General features: G+C 39.8%; 1 protein-coding gene across 5 annotated transcripts in view; it reads right to left on the minus strand.

Moving 5' to 3' along the window:
- Window positions 1-1,131: 1,131 nt before the first annotated feature.
- zfyve28 (zinc finger, FYVE domain containing 28) overlaps window positions 1,132-25,620 on the minus strand; it is a 198,392-nt gene continuing 173,903 nt past the window's right edge. For all 5 annotated transcript variants that reach the window (XM_072257589.1, XM_072257590.1, XM_072257591.1 and 2 more), the window contains 3 exons: window positions 20,968-21,072; window positions 9,425-9,528; window positions 1,132-5,830 (listed from right to left, as the gene is read on the minus strand). In XM_072257589.1, the coding sequence (XP_072113690.1) occupies window positions 5,699-5,830; window positions 9,425-9,528; window positions 20,968-21,072 (341 nt within the window). In that variant the 3' untranslated portion in view covers window positions 1,132-5,698. The remainder of the gene's footprint in view (window positions 5,831-9,424; window positions 9,529-20,967; window positions 21,073-25,620) is intronic.

A 25,620-nucleotide genomic window follows, 5' to 3' on the forward strand; every position in this document is an offset into this window, starting at 1 on the left:
AAATTCACTAGGGAACAAAGAAATTGCAGACCAATCAAATGCAGCTTTGTTCTGCAATTGATGAAGGCATGGGTTTATTCTGGGTGCTTTGGCTTTCTCGCACAGTCGTTAGTTGGTCATTGTAAATTGTCCTGTGACTAGGTGGGTTTTAATTGTGGCCAGAAGGGTGAGTGTTTGTTCTGCGGTGTGGCTCATTGAGCTGAAAGGTCCTGTTCTGCACTGTATCTCTAAAATAACATAAAAATCTTTGACCTTCAGTGCAGTGACAGCAAACTTTCTGATGGATTTTGGCACTAAAAACCTACAATCTCTGTCTCATCCATTATGTGGAAATAAAGATCAGGACACACTAGGGTGCAAAATCCCTGACCCCCGTGGAGAAGATGCTACAACTCCAGGTGAAATTTCCTTTTAGTAACAGGAAGATTCCCAATTGCAGCTGATAATGCTCCATTAATTGACACTCACTGCAGACCAGGATAAGTTAGAAGCTTTTCATTTCTGCTACAACCATTACGTTGATGTGATCTTTCAATTACTATTTCCAGAGCAGAGATCAAAGGACAAGTCTCAGGAGGCTGTGGCTGGACCTCCTGGATATCAAGGCTATGTCTTCCTGATCATTATGATACCTTTGCACTGCCGCCATCAGAAAGGAGGTACAGGAGCCTCAGGACTCAGACCACTAGGTTCAGGAACAGTCACCCCTCAACCATCAAGTTCTTGAATCAGTGTTCACTCACCTCAACACTGAACTGACTCCACAACCTATAGGCTCATTTTCAAGGACTCTTCATCTCATGTTTGATAATTATTGCTTATTTATTTATTATTATTTGTATTTGCAGTTTGTTGTCTTTTGCACATTGGCTGTTTGTCCTACTTGTGTGCGGTTTTTCACTGACCCTATTGTGCTTCTTTGTATCAATGCCTGCAAGAAAATGAATCTCAGGGTTATATATGGTGACATATATGTACTTTGATAGTAAGTATACTTTCTACTTTTTTTTCTTCATCACCCTGCTTAAATTGAACGCGTGCAAGAGTCCATCTTAATTTATTTTGATCTGTTGAAGAGGGTTAAATGAAGATTGTGACATTCACGACCCCACCTGAAAACACCAGATAAAATGCCAATCATTTTATTGAAATACCAGAGGTAAAAGTCCGCCATTTTAGCTTGTACAGTTCACCACGGGCAAGTAATTCATTCAAAAAGTAACGTTTGTTGTGCTTTTCAAACTCCTCTACATTTTTATTTAATTTGTACCATATATGAAACTACTATATTTAAGATTTCAGTTAAATCATACAGCAATATAATCCAATGTCTTAGTAAGAGCATTTACAAAATGAGACCAAGAAAGCCTTGAATAAATAGTTTACAATCCATTACATACAATTCGAATTATACAGAGAAAAACTTTGTGCATTTTATAATCAAAGGTATTATACATTTTTTTTCCTTTAGAAAAGCTCTATGTTACAATATTTTTCTCTATAAGGTAAAAATGCATTGCAATGTATTCAAGTGAAGCCTGAGATTATAAGCTTGATTCACATAGCATCGATGTGCGATCAATTTGGTGGCTTTCCTATAGTGTTCATTCGCTAAGCACAGCCACATTGGGCCATAGCAACACACGCCCCAACTTCTGCTGGGCCATCCGACCTGCAATAAACAGGCAGACAGGCAGCACTGACAATTAAGCAGGGGAATTGAATTGTATTGTCTCCGTTCAGCAATTACAGCAAAGGGTAGCGAGCTGAGGGTTTGCTGCTTGAATCAATCTGATCTGGAATGGGGAAGGTACACAAAAGACACCCAGTGTGACTACATCACCAGAACTCATTGAATCTTGTCTCTAAACTTCTGTTCTTCCTTTAACTGGCTGCTATTGTTAAGAACATTCGCTGAGACCCAAATCTCATCACCACTGAGGGTTTGGCTGGAGATTGAATGTTTGCAGCAGACTCTGGGAAGGGAGAAGAGCTGTTTCCTCGTACAGAGGGAGGTAACATCAGAATGGCTTGAATGAAAGACCAGTTTTACAACTTGCTGTAATTACGTTCCAACACACTGCACGGCCTAAAGTGACAAGGCAACTTGAATGAGGGACAGAATTGATTGATTCACCTTGGTTCAAACCTTCTCATGCATTTCACAGCAGTCAGTGAATTGCATTCATCAGAAACTCTCCCAATCGATCCTATAACCAGTTTGCATCAGCCTACAGCGTGATCTGACCCAAGTGCCACAGGTCACAGAACTTAAGGATTCACAACCCTTTAGAGTGCAGCAGAAAACAGCATCATCAAACCCAGAATGTCCCTGACCTTCATATGGCCAAAAGAAATCAAAATGGCTCACTGTGTTCCAACGTGGAAGGGACATTCTTCCTACATTAAAGGAGGACATTCTGGTACATGAGATTTGGTGATGCCAGTGATAAGAGCTTCTCCTCATCAGGAAAGAGTCCTCAAAAACCTGGCGTTTTCTCTGTGAGATAGAGATCAACGAAGGGGAAAAGTTCTTAATGAGGTTTACACTTCTTGTTTTAAAAGGGCAAATAGTAAGAATGTTCTCAGTGACTGATAGATTAATAGCATTGCCTGAAGATCACCACAAGCTAATGGAATCACCTTTACAGAATATCTTCCATAAGATGGAATGTTTTACTGTAGGTAAAATGTAGTAAGACAACCATTTGAAAGTTAAAAGGATACATCTCAAAATGATAGGGAAAGGGAATAAGGCAGAGCTAACTCAGAAAGAGATTACAGGACATTTACATACTTTCTGTTTAACTGGCACCAGTTATTAGTCATTACACTTACCTGAATATCAAATTATATGGCTCAAAGTATTCCCAGGGGGAAATATAAATGCCACTAATTACTGGTCCTTGCAAGCTACATCCTGGCACCTAAACACACTCTATTCAGTTTAATTATATTAATGGTGTATAATTGCGTAGGTCACAATCATGGAACAACATGAAACTGGTATGTAATATTCATGCTAGTGGGTGATGGTCACTCGACCCTTGTCTCCATGAATGAAGGGTCTTTGTCCTAAAATAACCTTGTTTCTCACTTCACCTGACCAGCTGATGTTTTTCCCCACACACTCTACTGTTACCTTGCTTGCCTTCAGAATCTGGCTGCTCTACGCAATCTGGGACAAATTTCCCTTAGGTGAATTTAGTTTTTCTGCTTCTGTTCTGGTAACTGAGGAAATTCAAAGTTGCCTAGTTCAAAGTTCAAAGTTAGTCAGTAATTAATTTTGACAAAATGGGAACCTAAATGCATTTTTGATATAAAAAGAGAACCAGACCCTGCCAACAGCTTGTGAATGTTTAAACCTTTAGTATAGCAGCAGGCGTGGTTTTTCCATTCGTTCTGTGCTCTAACTTTATTGGTTATTAATTAGAGGTTGTGTTCTCAAATCAGTTCTAACAGGGTGTCAATAGTGAAACAGCTATTTATAACATATTGATATCCCACGAGGAAGAACCTACAATGATTCTGAACAAGAGTCTCTACAAAAAAAAGCAGCCATCAACAGGGTAGTTGGTAAGTGATGAGAGGGAAGTGTCAATATTCTGACTAAATGAGTTGCAAATACTAGGCAAGAAATGCAGAAGCCCAGTAAGAGGTATCAGTCTGAAAGTGTAAGCCCCTTACTCTTCCCTTCTCAATAGTTCTTGTTCAACTCACAAGACATGTTCATGAGAGAAGGGAAACATTCATAAATTATCTTACTGTGACTTTGTTGGGATTTATGCACGGTAAAAAGGAAGAAGAGAGACGAATGGGAACGCAAAGAAATTTGGGAAACTGTTTTCAAACTCTGAATTTGTCACAAAGAATGTTGTGCACTCTCCAAAGAAGGTATAATTTTCACAATGCTCATGACCTAGATCAGAAATATGGAAAATATCAACCTTTACTTTGGGATAACAGACTATTTTTAAAGTGGAGTGGAGAAAAATGGAATAGCTAGAAATAAAATAAAAACATTTAATCTGGAAGTGAACACACCTCCTCCTTCCAAAGATCCTGGAGAGGATCATTATTTAGTCAACTGCAGCAAGTCTATGATTCATAAAGTTTACCCACCACCCAATATAAAACAGCCAAGATTATCCAAACATGGTTTGAGAAAGGAGCTACATGCTTTTGAAAAGATTAAAATTCTCTTCCAACGTCAGGGCTTTACAAAGTGTTGATAATGTTACCTCAGGTAGAAGACTTTTTGGTCTCTCTCACAACGTTAAATTCTGATGTGCTTTCTATAAATCATTTCAGCTTCACATCTGTTGGACTCGTGCAATTATTTGTTATAACTAGTAAACTGATTACTGATTTGCTGAATTGTAATTAATTCCCACAAATTCTCTTGTTGCTCAGTCATTGCCAGTCTTATGCCAAGTACTGCTTATTTCCTTTTTCGCTTTGCAATGGAAATGGCTCAGAGAATAAATTCAGAGGGTGGTTAATTTAATATGTGGAGCAAACTAACATTCAGATCAGAACAAGAGCTCCATTAGGGTTTGATGGGAAAAGTCACCGCCCAAATGTTGTACAGTGCTTCCCACGATTAATTCTCTATTAATATGTAAGCTGCTCCTGACTGCAAGAACATCATTATTTGTTTTACTGGACCCGTTTTTGTGACAGAGTGGGAGGAATTATATGGGGAGGGAGTAGTAGTGGATTTCCCTAAATCTCCACCCTCCCACATTAAGACTCAAATGGTTTTGGTACCTGTTATCAAAAGCAATGCAAATTGTTTAGATACTTAGGGGTTCAAGATTATGCCAAGTGAACCAATAATTCAAAACACCAAGAGGCTGGTTTCCTATTTAAGAAAATGTATATGATGCAGATAAACACCTTTTGACGCTACTTATTCAGACAGCAAGCATCAGTTGCCATCTAGAGAGGTTCATGGTCCACCTACCCGCCAACATTACCACTACAGAGTGATGCCTGGTCAACAGCCCCGCGTTAATACCGGGGGCACCTGGTTACCAACTGTGTGACATCAAGCCGTCTCGTCAAATACAGAAGAGAACATCAAGCAAAACAAAAAAGATATTTAAACTTAAATCACCAAACCCAACAGGAATGTTTTGAGGAAATGATTCAGGTCAACATGCGTTTCTGCTGAACAGCAATCAGAAGAAGATCAACATTGCTACCCAACAGGAAAGAGGACTAACTTTGCTTAAGCAGTATGGTTAAAGTTTCAAATTATTTCTGCCTCAATTTGATGATGATCCCTAAAATACAAAGTATCCTTAATGTAGGAAAATAGGAATTTTCATATCCCAGATTACCCAGAAAGCTCTCCCCAAGCAACTTTTTCTCACCTGCAGTTTACAGTTCTTAAGTTCTGATGTAAAACCATGGAAGATCATCACATGGCAGAACAGCTATGGAAGCTCAGTAACTCTTTACACCAGCTCATTATCAAAATGTATTTGAAAAGACAGTACAAAAATTTTGACTGGGAGTTAACATATCTTTCAGATATACTACTTGTATGTTTGTCTAGAAAGGCTCATCCAAATTTCCATTCCAACCAAAAATAAAATGATGCCAGCTCATCTAATTAGTGACATTTAACATCCGCTGTGACCATGAAGATAGAATCGAAGTGCGCCAGAAGCAGAGAGGCCACTCAGTAATGTCACATGTCAGCTTTGTCACTGTAGAAGGGGGTCACGTGGAACATGTAGCAATGTGTGCAGACTCGGACTGGCTTCATCTGACCGTATCGAGGTAAGGGAGCAGAATGAGAAGAGCAACGTGAGCAGAAGATCTGTTAAATGAAAAGGCATTTAAACTTCATACATGTACAAAATAAGGTTAACAGCCGAATATCAGATTGCAATTATACAGCCCAACCAGACCATCAGCATTTAAGCCTCAGTTGAAATCCTCCACTTTTTCTTCATCATTCAGCATAACCCTTTGTTCTCCTCTCCCTCAAGTGCAGCCCCATCACCCCCCACCTGAAATGCATCTACTTATTCACTTTAACCAATCCCATGGTCGTGATTGTCACAATGACAACACTAGTTGTGGACATGAAGTAGTCCATCACAGAAAAGTCCTCCCCAACATTGAGCACATCTACATGCAGTGCTCCTACAAGAAAGCAGCATCCATTATTCTTGTACTTGCACAGTTCGCCTTTTTGCACATTGGTTGTTTGCCACGTGGCCAAGTGGTTAAGGCGTTGGTCTAGTGATCTGAAGGTCGCTAGTTCGAGCCTCAGCTGAGGCAGCATGTTGTGCCCTTGAGCAAGGCACTTAACCACACATTGCTCTGCGACAACACAGGTGCCAAGCTATATCGGCCCTAGTGCCTTTCCCTTGGACAACATCGGTGGCGAGGAGAGGGGAGACTTGCAGCATGGGCAACTGCCGGTCTTCCATACAACCTTGCCCAGGATGGATATCTATTGTTTGTCCATCTTTGTATGTGGTTTTTCATTGATTCTATTTTTTTGTATCTACCGTGAATTCCTGCAAGACAATGAATATCAGGGTAGTATGGAGTAACATTTACATACTTTGATAATATATTTACTTTGACCACTATAGGTCAAAGTGGGATTCTCTACTTGAGCTCTTCTTATTGATGGCAGAAGCATCCTGACGGGCCAGAGTGGAGTTATTTTGCAACTGGTTTATCAAAACACTTGGCATGTTTTAAGCTCTATATAATGTCACTGCTTAGACCTTTCTGATTTATTTACTGTCACATTTCTGGTATCATCTTTGTAAATTTTCTCAGGATCAGTTCTGCTGTTTTAATAACATGGGAAACAGAACTGTATACAGGAGTCCAAATGTGATCTAACCAAAGGTTGATACAGGTTCATTTCTCTACTTCTCAACTCTCTCCCTCTGAAATAAATCCTTACCTTTGGTTTGATTTTTTAAAAAATGCTTTGGTGATCGGTATTAGCTTGTTGCAAGACGTTGGTTTCTTACACCACCTATACAGACATCTTCAACACTATTCTTCTCACCAAGGTGTGCTACTTTGCACCTATGTGTCAGACATTGCACATCAATCATTTGCTTAGTTTATGAATGTCTTCTTCCGATTTACTGTAGTTCTCCTGTGTTCCCCTCTGCCCATTTTATCATAATCTGACAGCTCTGAAACTGTGTAAGGAGTGAAAATTATCATTGTAAATTGTGACCAAATGGTCACAGCGTGAATGCTTGTTGAGGAACATTACCCCCCTCCACTCAGTCGATAGTTGTTCTGTTGTTCAACAGCACTCAGTAGTTTATCGTGCAGCAACTTAAAGGGCTTAGGTCTATATAAATTATGCCCACTGCAATACCATGGTCAACTCTGATTTTCCTAAAAAAATTCAAGATTAAAAGAACAAAATTTTCCCTTTGAAAATTCATGTTTATTCATTATTATACTTTGCCTCCTGTGTTCTTCTATTTTCCCTTTCAGCAAGGATTTAATTAATTTTTCTAGTGCTGACGATAAGATTTGATAAACTAGAAAGAAGTTGTGGGCAAATGAACGGTTCATACACTGAAGTATCTCCACAGATATTATGCCATTTGGCCAAATGGTCTATGCACACCAATTGCTACTTCAACCCAGCTCATCGTTGTAATCTTCGAAATCTCTTGTCAGCCGGTAGAAAATCTCTGGAATTCTCTATTCCTGGGGTCGGTGGAGACCAGATCACTGGGTATATTTTAGGTGGAGATAAGATAAATATTTGTAAGGTCAATGAGTGATGAGTAACTGCCACAGAAGAGGAGTTAAGACCAGCATAGATCAACCATGAAGATATTGAATGATACGATAGAGTAAAAGGGCCAAGTGGCCTCTGATTTTCTTCTGTTCTTGTGTGTGTTTTTTTAAACCTCCTACACTTAACTTGCTGTTCAGAAACACATTGATATTACCTCAACAACTCTTAGCGGTGACATTTTCCACATTCTCACTATAAAGTACCTTCTCCAGATTTCCTCCTATAAAAGTTATAACCTCCATTTTATTCATGCTTTTGTTTATTAAATACCCATTCCATTACAACAGATATTTTCCCCTCAGAAATCACACGCCAAACTTTCATCAGAGAAGACTGCAAGCTCCATATATTTTACTCAGTGTCCAGCAAAATTAACATTAAAACAACAGTGTGCTGTAGATCCCCTTCTATTTCTGTGCTGGGGGAGATCCCTACTACTTGGATTGTTGTTGCATCATATTTAGCTTTCAGGCTCATAAAATAGCCTCAACTCTAAATTTCCTTTAAGTATTCAGTCCAGGCGAAACTTGGTACTTGCCAAGTTACCACTTTTACTTGCAAGCCCAGACTCAAGATCAATTTAGTAGCTGTCAATCAGCTCTAAATATCAAGAGCAATTTAAAATTGTCATAAGCAAAAGGTGGGAGAGTAACACGGTGCTGTTCGTATCACAGCTTCTATAACACAGGTCTGATTCTGACTTCCAGTACTGTGGACCAGAATTAGAACCAGGTTTACCATCACTGACATACATTGTGAAATGTGTTGTTTCGAGGCAGCAACATAGTGCAAAACTACAAGTTACAGTAAAAATATAAAAATGTAAGTTAGTGCAAAAAGAGCAAATAGCGAGGTAGTACTCATGGATCTTTCAGAAATCTGATGCCAGAGCGGAAAAGGCCGTTCCTAAAACATTTCAGATTTCTGTCGGGTTGTAATGAGAAGAAGGCATATCCTGGGTGATGTTGATGGCCTCCGCTGGCCGGGATCAACCATGGATGTTGCATCCTAGCTGTTGAAGTCAATACACAAGCCAGGGTAGCATGATAAGGGGAGAGAGCTGATGCCTGTGAAGCAGGCTCCTCCTCTCCGCAGAGCTGATTAATCCAAAGGAATGACAAAAACCGATATAGTTTGGTGCCAGTGGTGTCATAGGAGTTGCTGTCAATGGAGGAATGGATGGTGAGGGCCTTTAATGATGGATGTCACCTTGTTGAGGCAGCATCTTTTGAAGACGCCCTCGATGGTGGGGAGGCTAGTGCTCATGATGGAGCTGGCTGAGTTTACAACCCTCTGCAGCTCTGCAGTGTGTGAAGTGTAGGAGTTTCCCCCATGACTGTATGGGTTTTTTCACCTCTACCTGAGGGGTTTCACTACCTATTTCCTTCCAGACAATGAGTTTCTCCAGCAGTTTTTGGATAGTGACATCACAGCATAAGTCAGTCACTTACTTCTCAATCATCATCACTTCCAGGAACACAGACCCAGTAACAGACCAAGTCAAACAGAATTGTACTTTTTTCTGGGGATTCCTCAATAAGGTGCACTACACACTTTAAAGGTGCAGAATTCCTGCATTAAATGTCATCACCAATCCCAGTGCATCAATAACTATACCTTTCCACAGCTCCTGCAATGATGTTTCCTTCGAATCACAGTGAATGGAGCCTTGCACGCTGTGCAGTAGCTGCAGGCTTCATCCGGCACCCATTCTGGAGGATCTGCCAAACATTGAAAGTGGAGACTTCAGAGATGTTTATTCACACAGCCATGCAACTGTAAGTCACCAACTCCTGCCGCAGCACCACCAACAGATTCTCCCAAGGTTAGGGCCTCCTGACCTGTACCCAGACCCTATACATGACCCCCCCCCCCTCCAAACTTGTACCCAGCCCAAACAGGCTTTTGTGAGGTGGATATGGGTGAATTTGTCAGCCGCAGAACAACAGGCACCCTCGACCATGTGAAACTCTGTGGTAAAATCACCGCCTCTTCTCAAAGAAATCTGAATGGCTGAATTGAATGCCCTTGGTCGGTCTCGTATTGCCAGCTGGCCACATTTTGGACTTGCAAAATGTTTGGGTTATAAATAGTCCACAGGAACAGAAGCTTGCTGTAAGCTCTACTGGTAAGATTTGGTGATTTTTAAACGTGGTAGAATAATACTGCTCAACTTTAACAACATGCAAGAAAAATATTAATAATGCTCCAAGGGAAAAAAAGGATTGGACTGCACAATAGACAATGAATCACCTCAATTAATTCTGTAGTAACTGGTTAAAAAAAAGGCAGACACTGGAAATCTAAAGAGCAGAAAAAGCTGGAACTACTCAGCAAGTCAGGCAGGTACAGAGTTAAAGCTTCCAGTCAAAGATCACTGCTTAAACTGGGAAAGAGAAAACAAAGTAGTTATAACTTGCAGAGAAGGGGAGTGGGATGAGAGAAAGGGGAGATATAATATCCTCAAGGCTTCACCCTTTTGGCAGAAAAGGCCATTTCAGAAATTGCTGAATTCAACAGAGTCCTGAAAGTTGTAAAGTGCCCAGATGAATGTCAGTCACCTGTGTTAGTTCCTCTTTGTTAATCCATTATAAATAGTTTATAACTCCAGTCTCATCCTATCAGAGAAATCCTCTTTGTCCTATCCTTCTCTCCCCTCCCATAATTTAAAACTATTATTTTTCCATGTACCCCAATGAAAGGTTTCTGTCCTGAAATAGCGCCCACTTTTCTTTCCAAGGATGCTACCTGACATGCTTCTCACATCTTCTGAGCACAAGAGGTTCTGCAGATGCTGGAAATCTAGAGGAACAAAGAAGTTCCTACAGTATTTTGTGTGTATTACTCAGGAACTCAGCAAGGGCACAGTAATCCTTTTTTAAAAAAAATAAACAGCCGCGCAGACCAACCACTGCTTTCAGCAGGAATATTTTAAAAAAAAATTTTTAAACCTATAATTACAGCCTTAAAACTGCATGGCACTTTAAATGTATTTTGTACTATGCATAGTATGAATATTTAGAATGAGAATTGAAATATCACATTTTATGATTTTATCTATTAATGAAGGATATAATGAAATCTTTTACATTGTTAAACTTTTTCTCATTGTCTTTATTACAAATCAATTGTCTATAAAAACTGTCCAGATTAATTTTGCATCCAGATGAAAGATAAGTCTTAATCCTCATTATATCATTCAAATGTTCCACTTCTAGTCTGTTCCTGGCTTTACATTTGATTGAATTTAGAAGACCGAATCCACATTTGCAGTCAGCACGAGAAGCTTGAAATGTTCCAACGATGTCAACAAGAATTGACAGTTCTTCAGATTCTTCGCTTCAAAGAATGTAATTCAACACACAGTATCAGTGAAAGTTTTAATTGAACTATTAACTTTCTCAGAAAGGACAAATTTGAAATCACAGTATAGCTGTGATATTTTTGAGGCAATGCTTTCGTCATAGCTTGGAATAGTAGCTGAGTATTATTTTGTCAGTCATACAACATTTTTTCCAAATTCAAAATTTATTGCTTTGGCAACAGCAACAGGGTCAAAAGTTTGTCATTCTCTTAACTCCATCAGGAAATCTATTATCCAAGTGATCAGACACATTAAATGAATGAAAAATATGTGCAGTATTGACGTCAGAATTTATAGATGCAAGCAGACCTCTTGCTTTGTCATTCAATCAATGGCACCTCCAAGTCCTATTGACTTCCATTCTGTTTAGTGTCACATTGTAAGTGTCATAACTTGAAACACTGACAATATAAATATGTTGAAGCTCTAAAATGTTTGAAAGCAAATGCTGTGGTACGTTTATTATTCAGAAAATTTATGGATTATATTCATTAACACTTAATTACAGGGCATTTCACAATTACATTAACAATTTCAAAATTATATTAGCATAATGATAAAATTATCATAATTTCAGGATTATATTAACTTTATATAAAAGAAAATTCCACCAGCATGGCAACAAAGGCTCTGCCTGCAGGAGCGTTTCAATTACTGCACAGCCACACACCCGCACAGCTTAGAGGGAACAGTGGTCAGGTGGCATCCTATGAAGGGGAATAAACAGTTGATGCTTTGGGTCGAGACACTTCATGAGGACCTGATGAGTGTTGCTCCAGCATTTGATGCATTTGTTTCAATTAATTATGTACCAGTTCTGAAGAGTTAGTGGGAAGTGAACAAAACTTTGCCATTGCTTTCCTTTCCATGTTCCATCTGCTACACTGCCTTTGAACCCTACAGGAAATTGCAGTTTCAAGCAGGAGACCTGAAGCTGCTTTAAACTACTTGCTTGACAGCCTGTGGTAAGATTACATTTCTTCAAAAGATGAAAATGCTTGAAGCAAATGTGAAATGTAGGCGAACTTGCTTGCTCATGGATTTATTTTGAAGAGCATTCTAAAAAACAGGCTTATGCTATTTTAATATTCTCAGGGGTGAGAGTGGATATCAGACTACTGGAAAACAATGCTGGAAAGGTAGTAATGAGGGACAAGACAATGGCAGACAAACTATATTAGTATTTTGCATCAGTCTTCACTGTGGAAGACATTAGCAGTAAGGTGGAATTTCCAGGTGTCAGGGGTTATGAAGTGTGTGAAGTTACCATAACTAGAGAGAGGAGGTTCTCCTGAAACTGAAAGGTCTGAAGGTAGACAAGTCACCCAGACCAGATGGTGTACATCCCAAGGTTCTGAAAGAGGTGTCAAAGAGATAGTGGAGGCATTAGTAATGATCACTAGATTCTAGGATGGTTCGGAAGGCTGGAAAATTGCAAATGTCACAACACTCTTCAAGAAGAAAGAGGCAGAAGAAATGAAACTATAGGCCACTTAGTCTGACCTCAGTGGTCGGGAAGATGTTGAGAGTCGATTATTAAGGATGAGGTCTCAAGGTACATGGAGGCACATGATAAAATAGGCAATAGTCAGCATGGTTTCCTCAAGGGAGATTCTTCCCTGACAAATCTGTTGTAATTCTTTGCAATAATAATAAGCAGGATAGACAAAGGAGAATCGATTGATGTTGTGTACTTGGATTTTCAGAAGGCCTTCGTCAATGTACTACACGAGGCTACTCAATAAGCTATGAGCCCATGGTATTACTGGAAAGATTCTAGTATGGGTAAAGCAGTGGTTGTTTGGCCAGAGGCAAAGAGTGGGAATAAAGGAGCCTTTTCTGGCTGGCTGCCAGCAACAAGTGGTGTTCCACAGGGGTCTGTGCTACAGATACTTTTTACGTTATACCGTATGTCAATGATTTGGATGATAGAATTGATAGCTTTGTTGCAAACTTTGCAGATGGTATGAAGATAGGTGGAGGGGGCAGGTAGCTTTGAGGAAGTAGAGAGGCTACAAAAGGACTTGGATCAGGAGAATGAACAAAGAAATGGCAGTTGAAATACAGTGTCGGGAAGTGTACAGTCATGCACTTTGGTAGAAGGAATGAAAAGGTTGACTATTTTCTAAATAGAGAGAGAATATAAAAAACTGACACGTAAAGGGACTTGGGAGTCCTGGTGCAGGATTCCCTAAAGGTTAATTTACAGGTTGAGTCTGTGGTGAGGAAGGCAAATACAATGTTACATTCATTTCAAGAGGACTAGAATACAAAACCAAGGACGCAATGTTGAGACTTTATAAAGCACTGGTGAGGTCTCACTTGGAGTATTGAGAACAGTTTCGGGCCCCTTGTCTTAGAAAGGATGTGCTGAAACCAGAAAGAGTTCAAAGGAGGTTCACAAAAATGATTCCAGGATTGAATGGTGTGTCATCCGAAGTGTGTTTGATAGCTCTGGGTCTGTATTCACTAGAATTCAGGAGAATGAGGGGCAGCCTCATTGAAATGTATCAATTGGTGAAAGGCCTTGAACAAGTGTATGTGGAGAGGATGTTTCCTATGGTGGGAGAGTCTGAGACCAGAGGACACAGCCTCAGAATAGAGGGGCGTCCTTTTACAATAGAGATGAGGAGGAATTTCTTTAGCCAGAGAGTGGTGAATCTGTGGAATTCTTTGCCACAGGCAGCCGTGGAGGCCATCTCTATGTATGTTTAAGGCAAAGGTTGATAGATTCTTGATTGGTCAGGGCATGATGGGATATGGGGAGGAGTCAGGAGATTGGGGCTGAGGGGAAAACTGGATCTGCCAAGATGAAACAGCAGAAAAGACTCGATAGGCCAAATAGCCCAATTATGCACCTTCATCTTATGGTAGTATTAGGAGAATAGACAAAGAAGTGGCAGATGGAATATAATGTGGGAAAGTGTATTGTCACACACTTTAGTAGAAGGAATAAAGGCATAGACCATTTTCTAAATGAGGAGTGAATTCAGAAACTTTAATTGCAAAGAGAGTAGGGAGTCCTTGTGCAGGATTCCCTAAAGGTTAACTTGCAGGCTGAATTGGTGGTAAGGAAGGCAAATGCAATATTAGCATACAAGAACAAGGATGTCATGCTGAGGCTTTATAAGGCATTTTTCAGACAACACTTGGAGTAGTGTGAGCAGTTTTGGGTCCTTTATCTAAAAGATGCACTGGCATTGGAGAGGGTCCAGAGGAGGTTCACAAGAATGATTCTGGGAATAAAAGGCTTAACGCAAGAGGAATACTTGATGGCTCAGGACCTGTACTTACTGGAGTTTAGAACAATGAGGGGCATCTCATTGAAACCTATCAAATATTGAAAGGTCTTGATAGAGTGGACATGGAGCAGATGTTTCCTTTAGTAGGGGTTCTAGCACCAGAGGGCATTGTCTCAGAATAGAGGGACATCCATTTAGAACAAAGGTGAGGAGGAATTCACTTCCACAGATAGCTGTTGGAGGCCAAGCAGAGGTTACAGGAGAAAGCAGGAGAATCTGGTTGAAATGGATAATAAATCAGCCCTGATGGAATGGTAGAATAGACTTCACGGGTCGAATGGCCTAATTCTGCTCTATGACTTATTATCTTATAACATTTCAAGATGATTTTTATTAGAACTTCTATTTCATATTTCTTATATCTTTTTATTTTGCTTTGCATGCCCAAGGTATTGGAAACCACTCAAGCATTCAGAAAGTGGTACGGTTCAGGTAATAACTAATCTTCAGCACAACTCAATATACGAGTCTATGAGTACCATGCAAAATTTCAATTTTCATTCACCAAAGTGAATTTTGTGGCACAGTGCACATACATGGATGACCTTTCTTTCAATTTCCAAAGAAAGCGCAAGCTCCCAATCCAACACCTGCCACTCACAGGTCACTCAGGTCCGAGTAACTTCAATTACATGTCTTATGCTCAAGGAGTACCTATTGTAACTTATGAGTTTGCAACCAAAATAATTTTAAACCACCACAAAAAAAAAACTTTGATGCATTAAAGTTCACAATCCAGCATACTATTACTCCGGACATCATTCTACAGAGATAGCAGATCCAAGCTGGAACTTACAACCTCATATTTAATTCTCTTCTGAGTAACCAACACAAAATATTTATTCTCTGCTATCTCACCCAAGTAGTACTTTTTTCCCTATGCAGCTCAAATGAATCTGCAAAACAATAGTCAATGATGCAAAATCGTAGTCGCACCCATTGAAGCTGCCATGAACGGTAAAATTTAAAATAGGGGCATACAATTCAAATCAAGCTGGTTTGAAAAAAAAGGACAAAAATGCTGTATTTGGTTCAGGTTCCAATCACCATTCACCACTCCCTGATGATTCCCACTCACGTTCTTTACTTCAAATTCCAGCACTGGTAGCCCTTCATATTCTTGCTGTCTCCTACCAGACGCTGAATCTGTTCTTCACTCTCCGTGCTCTCTTCTTGCTCCATCTGCTTTTCCATACACGGTAGCCATTGGCTAGTGTAACACTTTACAGTGCCAGTGACCCAGGTTCAATTCCCGGTACTGTTTGTAAGAAACCTGTACATTCTCCCCATGACCATGTGGGTTTCCTCCAGGTGCTCTGGTTTCCTCCCACATTCCAAAGATGTATAGGTTAGGTTAGTAAGTTGCAGGCATGCTCTGTTGGCACTGGAAGCATGGAGACACTTGCCGACTGCTTCCAGCATATCCTTGAACTGTGTTAGTTGCTGACGCAAATGACACAGTTCACTGTACATTTTGATGTATGTACATGTGATAAATAAAGCTAATCTTCTCTAAAAAATCTTCAATCTTTGTCTTTGCTCTTGATCTCAATAACTTTCAATTCCCTGGCCATAACTGCATCATTTTCACCAAGGATGTCCAGTCCCCATATATTTCTACCCCCACGAAGAGGGCCTTAACGCTGTCAGCTTCTTTCTCAATAAAAGAACCAATCAGTTACCCTCCACCACAACTTGCATCTGTCTGGCAGAATGGCTCTCATCCTCAACAATTTCTCTTTGGCACTTTCTCCAGACTCGAGGGGTAGCAAGGGACACCTACATGGGCCCCAGCTATGCTGGTCTTTTCATTGGGCTATGTAGAACAGTCAATGTTCCAAGCCTTCCCTGGTAATGCTCCCCAACTCTTCTTTCACTACATGGATGACTACATGGGTGCTCCTTCACATACCCATGCTGAGCTTGTCAATTTCATCAACTTTGCTTTCAACTTCCAACCTGCCTTTAAATTCACTTGGTCCATCTCTGACACCTCTCTCCCTTTTCTCAATCTCTCTGTCTCCATCTCTGGAGACAACCTGTTGACTGATATATAAACCTACTGACTCTCATGGTTATCTTGACACTACCTCTTCCCACCTTGTCTCCTGTAAAAATGTTATTCCCTTTTCTAAGTTCCTTAGTCTCTGCTGCATCTGTTCCCAGAATGCAGGATATCAGAGATGTCTTCCTTCTTAGAACACAGAAAACCTACAGCACAATACAGGCCCTTCGGCCCACAAAGCTGCGCCGAACATGTCCTTACCTTAGAAATTACCTAGGGTTACCCATAACCCTCTATTTTTCCTGAGCTCCATGTACCTGTCAGGGAGTCTCTTAAAAGACTCTATCAAATACGCCTCCACCACCGTCGCCGGCAGCCCATTCCACACACTCACCACTTTCTGCATAAAACCTTGCCCCTCACATCTCCTCTGTACCTACTTCCAAGCACCTTAAAACTGTGCCCTCTCGTGTTAGCCATTCCAGCCCTGGGAAAAAGCCTCTGACTATCCACACGATCAATGCCTCTCATCATCTTATATACCTCTATCAGGTCGGCTCTCATCCTCCGTCACTCCAAGGAGAAAAGGCCGAGTTCACTCAATCTAGTCTCATAAGGCATGCTCCCCAATTCAGTCAACATCCTTGTAAGTCTCCTCTGCTTGAGATGTCTTCCTTCTTCCACCATCGATGTTGCCCCCATCCACATCTCCTCCATTTCTCAGACATGCCCACTCACCCCATCTTCCTGCCACTTTAAAGGGATAGAGTTCGTCTTATCCTAACCTACCACCCCTTGAGTCATTGCATCCAACACATTCTACCCAACTTCCACCATCTCCAAAGGGATCCTACCGCCAAACACATCTTTACCTCCCCCCCCACCTGCTTTCCACAGGGTTCGCTCCCTTCCTTGTTTATACACCCCTCCCCATTAATCTCCCTCCTGGCACATACTCCTGCAAGTGGCCAAAGTGTTACACCTGCCCATTCACCTCCTCCACCTCCATTCAGGGCCCCAAACAGTCCAGCTGAGGCAATACTTCACCAGAAAATCTGCTGGGATTGTCTATGGTATCTGGTGCTCCCAATGTGGCCTCCTCTACATTGAAGAGACCTGATAACTCCATCCACCAAAAGCAGAATTTCCCGGTGGCCAACCATTTTAATTCCTATTCCCATTCTTACATGTTGGTCCATGGCCTCCTCTTGTGCTATGATGAAGCCACTCTCAGGGTGGAGGAGCAACACCTTATATTGTCTGGGTAGCCCCCAACCTGATGGTATCGACATCGATTTCTCCCTCTGGTAATTTTTTATCCTCCCCTTTTGCTCTTCTATTCCACATTCTGGCCTCTTACCTCTTCTCACCTATCACTTCCTCCAGTACCCCTCTTTCTTCCCTTTTTCCCCATGGTGCACTCCCCTCTCCTATCAGATTCCTTCCTATCCAGCCCTTTACCTTTCCCAGCTACCTGACCACACATCAGCTTATAGCCATCTTCCTTCCCCCCCTCCCCACATGTTTATTCTGGCTTCTTCCTCCCTTCCTTTCCAGTCTTGAAGAAGGCTCTCAGCCTGAAATGTTGCCCGTTTATTAATTTCCATGGTTGCTGCCTGACCTGCTGAGTTCCTCCAGCATTTTATGTGTTGCTTTGGATTTCCAGCATCTGCAGAATTTTTTATGTTTATATTTCTCTTTGTAGATGGGCATCTTGGTTAGCAGGGATAAATTGAGTGGAAGGGCCTGTTTCCGTGCTGTACGACTATGATTCTGCAACTCAGTTCCTGAACTGGAATTTTAAATTGGCAACCATCATACACAAATTTACTCTGCTGTGACTATATTCATTGCCAAATGTACAATCACGCAGCCACTGAATGACAATGTGAAGTATGTTCTTATTGAAGTACCAGATGAAAAAGAGCTATTAAATTACATTAGTGATGGCATTTATAGCTGCAGTTTTATATTAACCAAACTCTGTTTGGAGATTAAACCTCCAGTATTCCAGTCTATTAACTTCTTATCCATTAATTATAAGATCAACACTGGACCTTTTGTACTTGCTAGAACAGCACAGTCCTTCTGTTATCATTGAGATCCTAATTAGTTATGGGTTAAACAGTTTTGAACACTATTTAACTACTTAAGCATAAAATCACAGTGGTATTTGAAGTTCCAGCAGCCTCAGCAATTCAACAAAGATTTAATAATTGGATTAATAATTTATGTCGGTTGTGGAGGTTCAAACATCAAAGTCGTGTATAACTGTACACTTAGAATCAATGACCTTGGAGGATTAGTACAGCCAAGAAGGGTGGTGTGTCAGCATAGGAGTTAATCCAATACTTTACAGCACCAGCGATCACTGATTGGGGTTCAAAGCCGATTCTCTATGTGACAGTGTAGGTTTCCTCTTGGTGCTCTGGTTTCATCAAAAAACACATAGGTTAGTAAGGGTTAGTGAGTTGTAGACAGGCTATGTTGGTGCCAGACAGTTGTGGGCTGCCACAGCACAATCCTTGGACTGTGTTGGTCGTTGATATAAACAACACATTTCACTCCATGTTTCAATGTACATGTGAAAAATAAAGCTAATCTTTAAAGATCTTTAGCTTCTAACTTGAGATATTTAGGATGAAATAATCTATCCACAAGAGGGGTGTTAATCTGAGGTGAGATGATTAGACATGGGGCTCACCTAATTTGTAAACTAATTAAGATCTTCCTCCAGAGGAGGACATAAAGTTGGTTAAGTTAAAGAAACAAAACTACAGAAGGTTAAAACAACTACAGAAGGCAATCTTAGACGCTCAAAGATGGAGAATTAATCAATGCAATTCTGTAAAGTGCATTCTGCATTTAGCTCTTCAACGGCAAGCTACTTGCTGTGGATTTACATCTGGCAAATTTTGCCCGATCACCAAAGAGAACAACTGAAAGCAATAGACAGTGTGTAGGAAGAGTGAGAGCTTGTAGGGCAGGAAAAAGGTTTTGTCAAAGACTGTTTCAGGACATGCGATTCTGTTCATTTCCTTCTTGACCTCTTGCATTTCATTTGTGTGCCAGGCAGGTTGTCTATCAACAGCATCCTGGAATACTGCAGACACATCTGACTCAACTGCCAAATCTGCTGCAAACATCAGATAGTTTCAAACTCATTTCTACATGGATTGTCAGGTAGTAATCATGCAAATTCCCCATGGATGTTCCTGCTCCCTGACCTGCCATCAGATTATCGCTGAATCTATCCTCAATGTGGACACAAGTGAGAAATGTAGTCACACTGCTACAAGCAGAACGGTGCCACTTCCTAGGAAATTTAGTTCTGGGCAACACAACACTTGATATTTGCAAGTCTGTACACTCAGGGTTTATTAAAAAGTTCTCCCATCAATTTTAACTAATACAGTTTATTTTGTAAGAAGCCATCATGGGTACTTCATAGGAATATTAGAACACAATATTTGACAGAGCCACATAAATAAAAGATAGATAATTAAAACCTTTGAGCATTGCTCTAAGGATGTCATCTCCCTGGCCCTGCACTCTAGGGAAGCTGGGCTAACAAGACCATGAAATGATTACAAGCACAAGGCTGAAAGTTTTAAGATCAGCCCAGCTGGACTGAAACAAATGCTAGTCAACAAGGAGGAATGGGTGATCAGAAACTGATGTAAATACAAACAGCAGAATCATGAATGAATGTAGTAGGAGACTGACTACAAGACTATTGAGTCAGAGTAGAACAAAAGCATGGTTAACGGTTATAGAAGATGGAAGGGCAGAGTTATATAGGTTGAAACAGACTACACCGGTAATGGTGGAAATAATTAGAGTCAGTCAATTAAAAGGACACAGGCTATTTTATCAGTGCTGTTCAAGAAACTTCACATGCAACACTGAAGCAAAAGGCTTGTGTCAAAATTAACGTAGAAGCGTTTAACCCATAAAATTATTTGCTGTACTTCAATTATGCAGTTCCCATGGAAAGGGAGCATGCCTTAAGCATTTAACATCAATCACTGAAGTTCATCACTGATGAGTCAAAAGCTCGGAACACTTTACCTAATTGATGGAGCAAGGACCTTCTTATAGATTTGAATGCTTAAAGGCGACAGCCTATCACCACTTTCAAGGACAATTAAGGATGAGCAATAAACTATGGCCTTGGACATGATGCCCACAACCCATAAGTGAATAAGAAATTGTGTCCTTTTAATGGAAAAGAATCCATCAAGGTCAGCAATATTTAAAAAGACTGGGTGATCTTTTGGTGCAGTAACCTTTGTATAGTTTAAATGCAGCCAGAGATATTCAGTAGAATCGGGTCAATTTCCTGTACTCTCAAACAATGCTCACCAACGCTGTATGCAAATTGATATGCATTTCAAAGTGTAAATTCTCCCAAGATTGATTTGTGTAGGCAATTGCATATCTAACCAATATCCACTGTTACTCTTGTATTAAGTATTTAATATTTCACCTTCAAAGTCCTCATCTCTTGCCTTGTCATCAAGTTCAGAGGAAGAAATGCTTTCTCGACACAAAGCACAGTCTTCGAGAACAGGACTTCTCAATGTCTGGTCACCTGGAAAAAAAAACTCCAGTATTGGAATAAAACAAGGTATTTAAACTAGGAAACTCAATACTGTTTTTTTACTGTCAGATATTCAGTTACAGAGCCAGTCGTTATCCAGAGATTTGTGTTTTACCTTTAGTTAATTAGCAACCTTGTTAACACTGTAATCATTAAATCAGTATGGGAACATGCATTTTCTGTACAAAGTTAATTCTGGCTTTTAGAAATGAGGGGCTGGGTATTTTCCACTACACAGCTTACAACACCAGCCCCTGCCCAACCCAGCAAACTGGATCAAATTTTGGAGTGAAGCATTTTAGGTCCTTCAACAATGGAAGTCAGGATTGTTAAATATTAGCAGCAGGGAATAACTAATAACTAAGCAATTGGCACCGCTGCCTCAAAGCTCCAGAGGTCAGAGTTCAATCCTGACCTTGGGAGCCGCCCGCACAGCGTCTCCATGTCTTCTCTGTGACTGTTTCCTCCCGCATGCTGTTTGCTAACTTAATTTGCTGTAGTGTACCTGGGTAAGAAAACTGGGGTGAAAGATAGGTGGAAGCACTTAGAATAGCTAATGTTTGATGCTCAACACAGTCAGACAAAGGATCAATTCCTTTACCCAATGACCAAGATGAATGTTGTTGCTACAACCCAAATTTGTTTTAGCATATTTTTGGAGCATATACCTAAACCATGTCAAAGTGTAACAAAATTAAGTTGTTACGCTTCCCCCTCCCCCTGTGGGACACTACAAATTAAAATGTTCCCCTCTTTTTCAGTGGAGTCTGATCGGGGAGAGACTGTTAATAATATAAAGATCAGTCTCCGATGGGATAAAATAATCGTCTTAATATCAAGAGCCACTGCTACATTACAGAGCATATATAATCATCATCATCATCATCAGGTGCCATGCCCAGTTTGAGCTTTGACTGCCATGGCCCACACACTCCTGCTTTGGGTCAAGTGGATCAATTCACTGGTATTCATTTCCAGTTCTCTGGCTGCTGTCTCTATCATCATTTGTCTTTGTCTTCCTCTTGCTTAATTCCCTTCAATCTTTCCCATAATTACCATGCATTCTAACTCCTCTTTCCTAATCATATGTCCAATAAAGTTACGTTGCCTTTTCATGATCTCATACATTATTTCTCTTCTTGTGTTTGCTCTATTCATGACATCCTCGTTAGATTTTCGTTTCGTCCATGATATTCTTTGCATCCTCCTCAAAAACCACATCTCTGCTGCTACAACTCGTTTCCTCATGTTACTAGATATTGTCCAACATTCTGAGCCACATAACATAACTGGATAAACGTAACATTTCAGTACTCTGAGGCGGGTTGTCATGCCTAGTTTAGTATTGGTCAGTATACTCTTCATTCTCGTAAAGGTGTCTTTTGCCATCCCTATTCTTCTTTTGATGTCCATGTTGCACCTGCCATCTGATGTCACCCAGCTTCCTAAGTAGCAAAAGTTCTGTACTTATTTTATGTCTTCCCTGTTTATTCTCAGACTGCAGATAGGATTCTCATTCTTTTTGGATATAACCATACATTCCATCTTTTTGCAATTGATAGCTGGACCCATTTTTGCACTTTCTTCAACAATTATATCAATTAAGTTTTGTAGTTCTTCCTCTGTACTTGCAATTAACACAGTGTCATCTGCATATCTGAAATTATTCATGTTTTCACCACCAACTTCGATTCCCAAGATGTCTCTTATTTTTTGTAATACTGTTTCAATGTACACACTAAACAAATCAGGGGAGAAAACACACCCTTGTCTAGCTCCTCTCTTGATTTTCGTAAACTGACTCACTTCTCCATCTATTCTTACAGCGTCAGTTTGTTCCTAGTACAGATTTCTGAATAGGTGGAGGTCTTTCAAATCTAGATCGAGTTTTCTGTAATATTTCAAATAACTTATTGTGCTTCACTTTATCAAATGCTTTTGTGTAGTCGATAAAACAAACAAATCTTTTTGCACTTGAATAGCTCGTTCTGATAGTATCCCTAACATCAATATTGCGTTTCTTGTACCTTTATGTTTCACAAAACCACATTGTTCTTTACCTATTTCAGCTTGTTTCTTATTCTTGTCATCAAAATTCTTAGAAGTATCTTGGTGATATGACTCATTAAACTTATGTTCCTATGTAATTCACATTCTATTGCTCCAGGTTTCTTAGAAAGAGTAATAAATACTGATTTTTTCATCTCTTATGGTATTATTCCAGTCTCATAAATAATATAATGTATATATTCAAATTCATATACAAACACACTATATAAATAAAAATAAAATCATATCACACAGAATGCTGGAGGAACTCAGCAGGTCAGGCAGCAGCTGTGGAAAATAAAAAGTTGATGTTCCGGGCTAAGACCCTTCTTCAGGACTAAATCATACAATGTCTATAAAAAAAATATTTACCTCCCCTTGGAAGTTTTCTTGTTTTACAACATTGAATCAGAGTGGATTTAATTTGGCTTTTTTGACACTGATCAACAGATAAAGACTCTTTCATGTCAAAGTGAAAACAGATCTCTACAATATGATTTAGATCAATTACAAATATAAACACAAAATAATTGATTACTCAAGTAGTGACCCCTTTTAATATAACACACCAAATCATCACTGGTGCAGCCAATTGGTTTTAGAAGTCACATAATTAGTTAAATGGAGATCACCTGTGTGCAGTCAAGTTGTTTCAAATGATTGTAGTAAAAATGCACCTGTATCTGGAAGGTCCAACTGCTGGTGAGTCAGTATCCTGGCAAAAACTACACCATGAAGGCAAAAGAACACTCCGTAAAAAGGTTATTGAAAAGCACAAGTCAGGAGATAGATACAAGAACATTTTCCAAGTCACTGAATATCCCTTGGAGTATAGTTAGTCAATCACTAAGAAATGGAAAGAATATGGCACAGCTGTAAATCTGCCTAGAGCAGCCCGTCCTCAAAAACAGTGACCGTGCAAGAAGAGGAATAGTGAAGGAGGCCACCAAGAGACCTAAGACAGCGCTGGTGCAGCTTTATGGGAGGGTGACAAAGAGAAAGCCACAGTTGAAAAATATCTCATGACATACGTAAGTCCTGACAAAGGGTCTCGACCCAAAATGTTGACTGTACTTCTTCCTATAGATGCTGCCTGGCCTGCTGCGTTCCACCAGCATTTTGTGTGTGTTTCATGACATATGACTCGGATTTTACGTCGAGTAAACTGGATGCTAGATTTAAGGACTGCACAGCTAAAGGAATAACAGTTCTTTGCAATATAATGAAAAAAGGAACACTGTTCACTTTTGAAATGCTTAAAGAGAAACACATTAGAAAAACAAGACTTTTATCGGTAGTTACAGATGTGACAGTATGTTAAAAATGTAACCAAGGCGAGTACATATTTGATAGAGATAGTTAGAAAAGCCTGTAATTCAGATAACAGTAGTAGAATAATTTCAAGCGTTTATAAGGGTTTGTCAAATCTTATAACACATTCGACTTCATACATTACAACAAAATGGGAGAAGGAAGGAGGGATAATAATATCTGAGGAAGAGTGGACAATAATATGGAGGTATCAATGGAAGTGTACCAGTTCAGAGAAATGGAGGGAGTTTGGATGGAAAAACTTGATAAGATATTTTATTACACCCCCTCAGAAATCCTATTGCGATAGTAACCTCCCTGTTTGCTGGAGAAATTGTGGAAATCAAAATGCAAACCATTATCTTAATTACTGAGAATGCCCCATTATCAAAGACTATTGGAGTGGGATACACAATGCCCTACAAGACATCTTTAAATATGAAATACCCTTAGAAAGTAAGACCATATATTTTGGGTATATACCTCAAGAATGGTTAAAAGAGATAAATATTTAATGAATATACTGCTGGTGGCTGGTAAAAAGACTTTTACCAGGAAATGGTTATCACAGGAGAGCCCAACTTTAAATGCATGGATGGAAATTACAATGGACATATACAAAATGGAGCAGATAACAGCATCTGTTAATCATAAGTTGGAACAATTTGATTCATACCGGGAAAAATGGTTCAACTACATAACACCTCATAGGCCTGATTTTATTCTCACAAATCAATGAATATGTTGTAAAAAAAATCACTCCCTACTTGTACATAGTTTTCTCCTTTTGTTTGTTCTTTCTTTCCTCTCTTTTCTGCAAGTGTATACCTCAGATAAATATTATGTGGAGATTTGTGGCATATATGATTATATGATATATATGTACAATGTCTGAAATACATCTTATGGAAATGTTTGTTTGATGATGAACTTCAATAAAAAATAAATTACAAAAAAAAAAGGAAAAAAAAAATTCATGAAATCTCGGCTAGAGTTTGCCAGAAGGCATGTGGGAGATTCTGAAGTGAAGTCAGCTGGAAGGTGGCTCGTTGGTCTGATGAAACCAAAATTGAGCTTTTTGGCTATCAAATTAAATGCTATGTTTAGCAGAAGTCAAACATTGCTCATCAGCAAAATACACCATCCCTACTGTGAAGCATGGTGGTGGCTGCATCATGC

The sequence above is a fragment of the Mobula birostris genome, chromosome 5 (genome assembly GCF_030028105.1).
Source record: "Mobula birostris isolate sMobBir1 chromosome 5, sMobBir1.hap1, whole genome shotgun sequence".
NCBI classification, from domain to species: Eukaryota; Metazoa; Chordata; class Chondrichthyes; order Myliobatiformes; family Myliobatidae; genus Mobula; species Mobula birostris.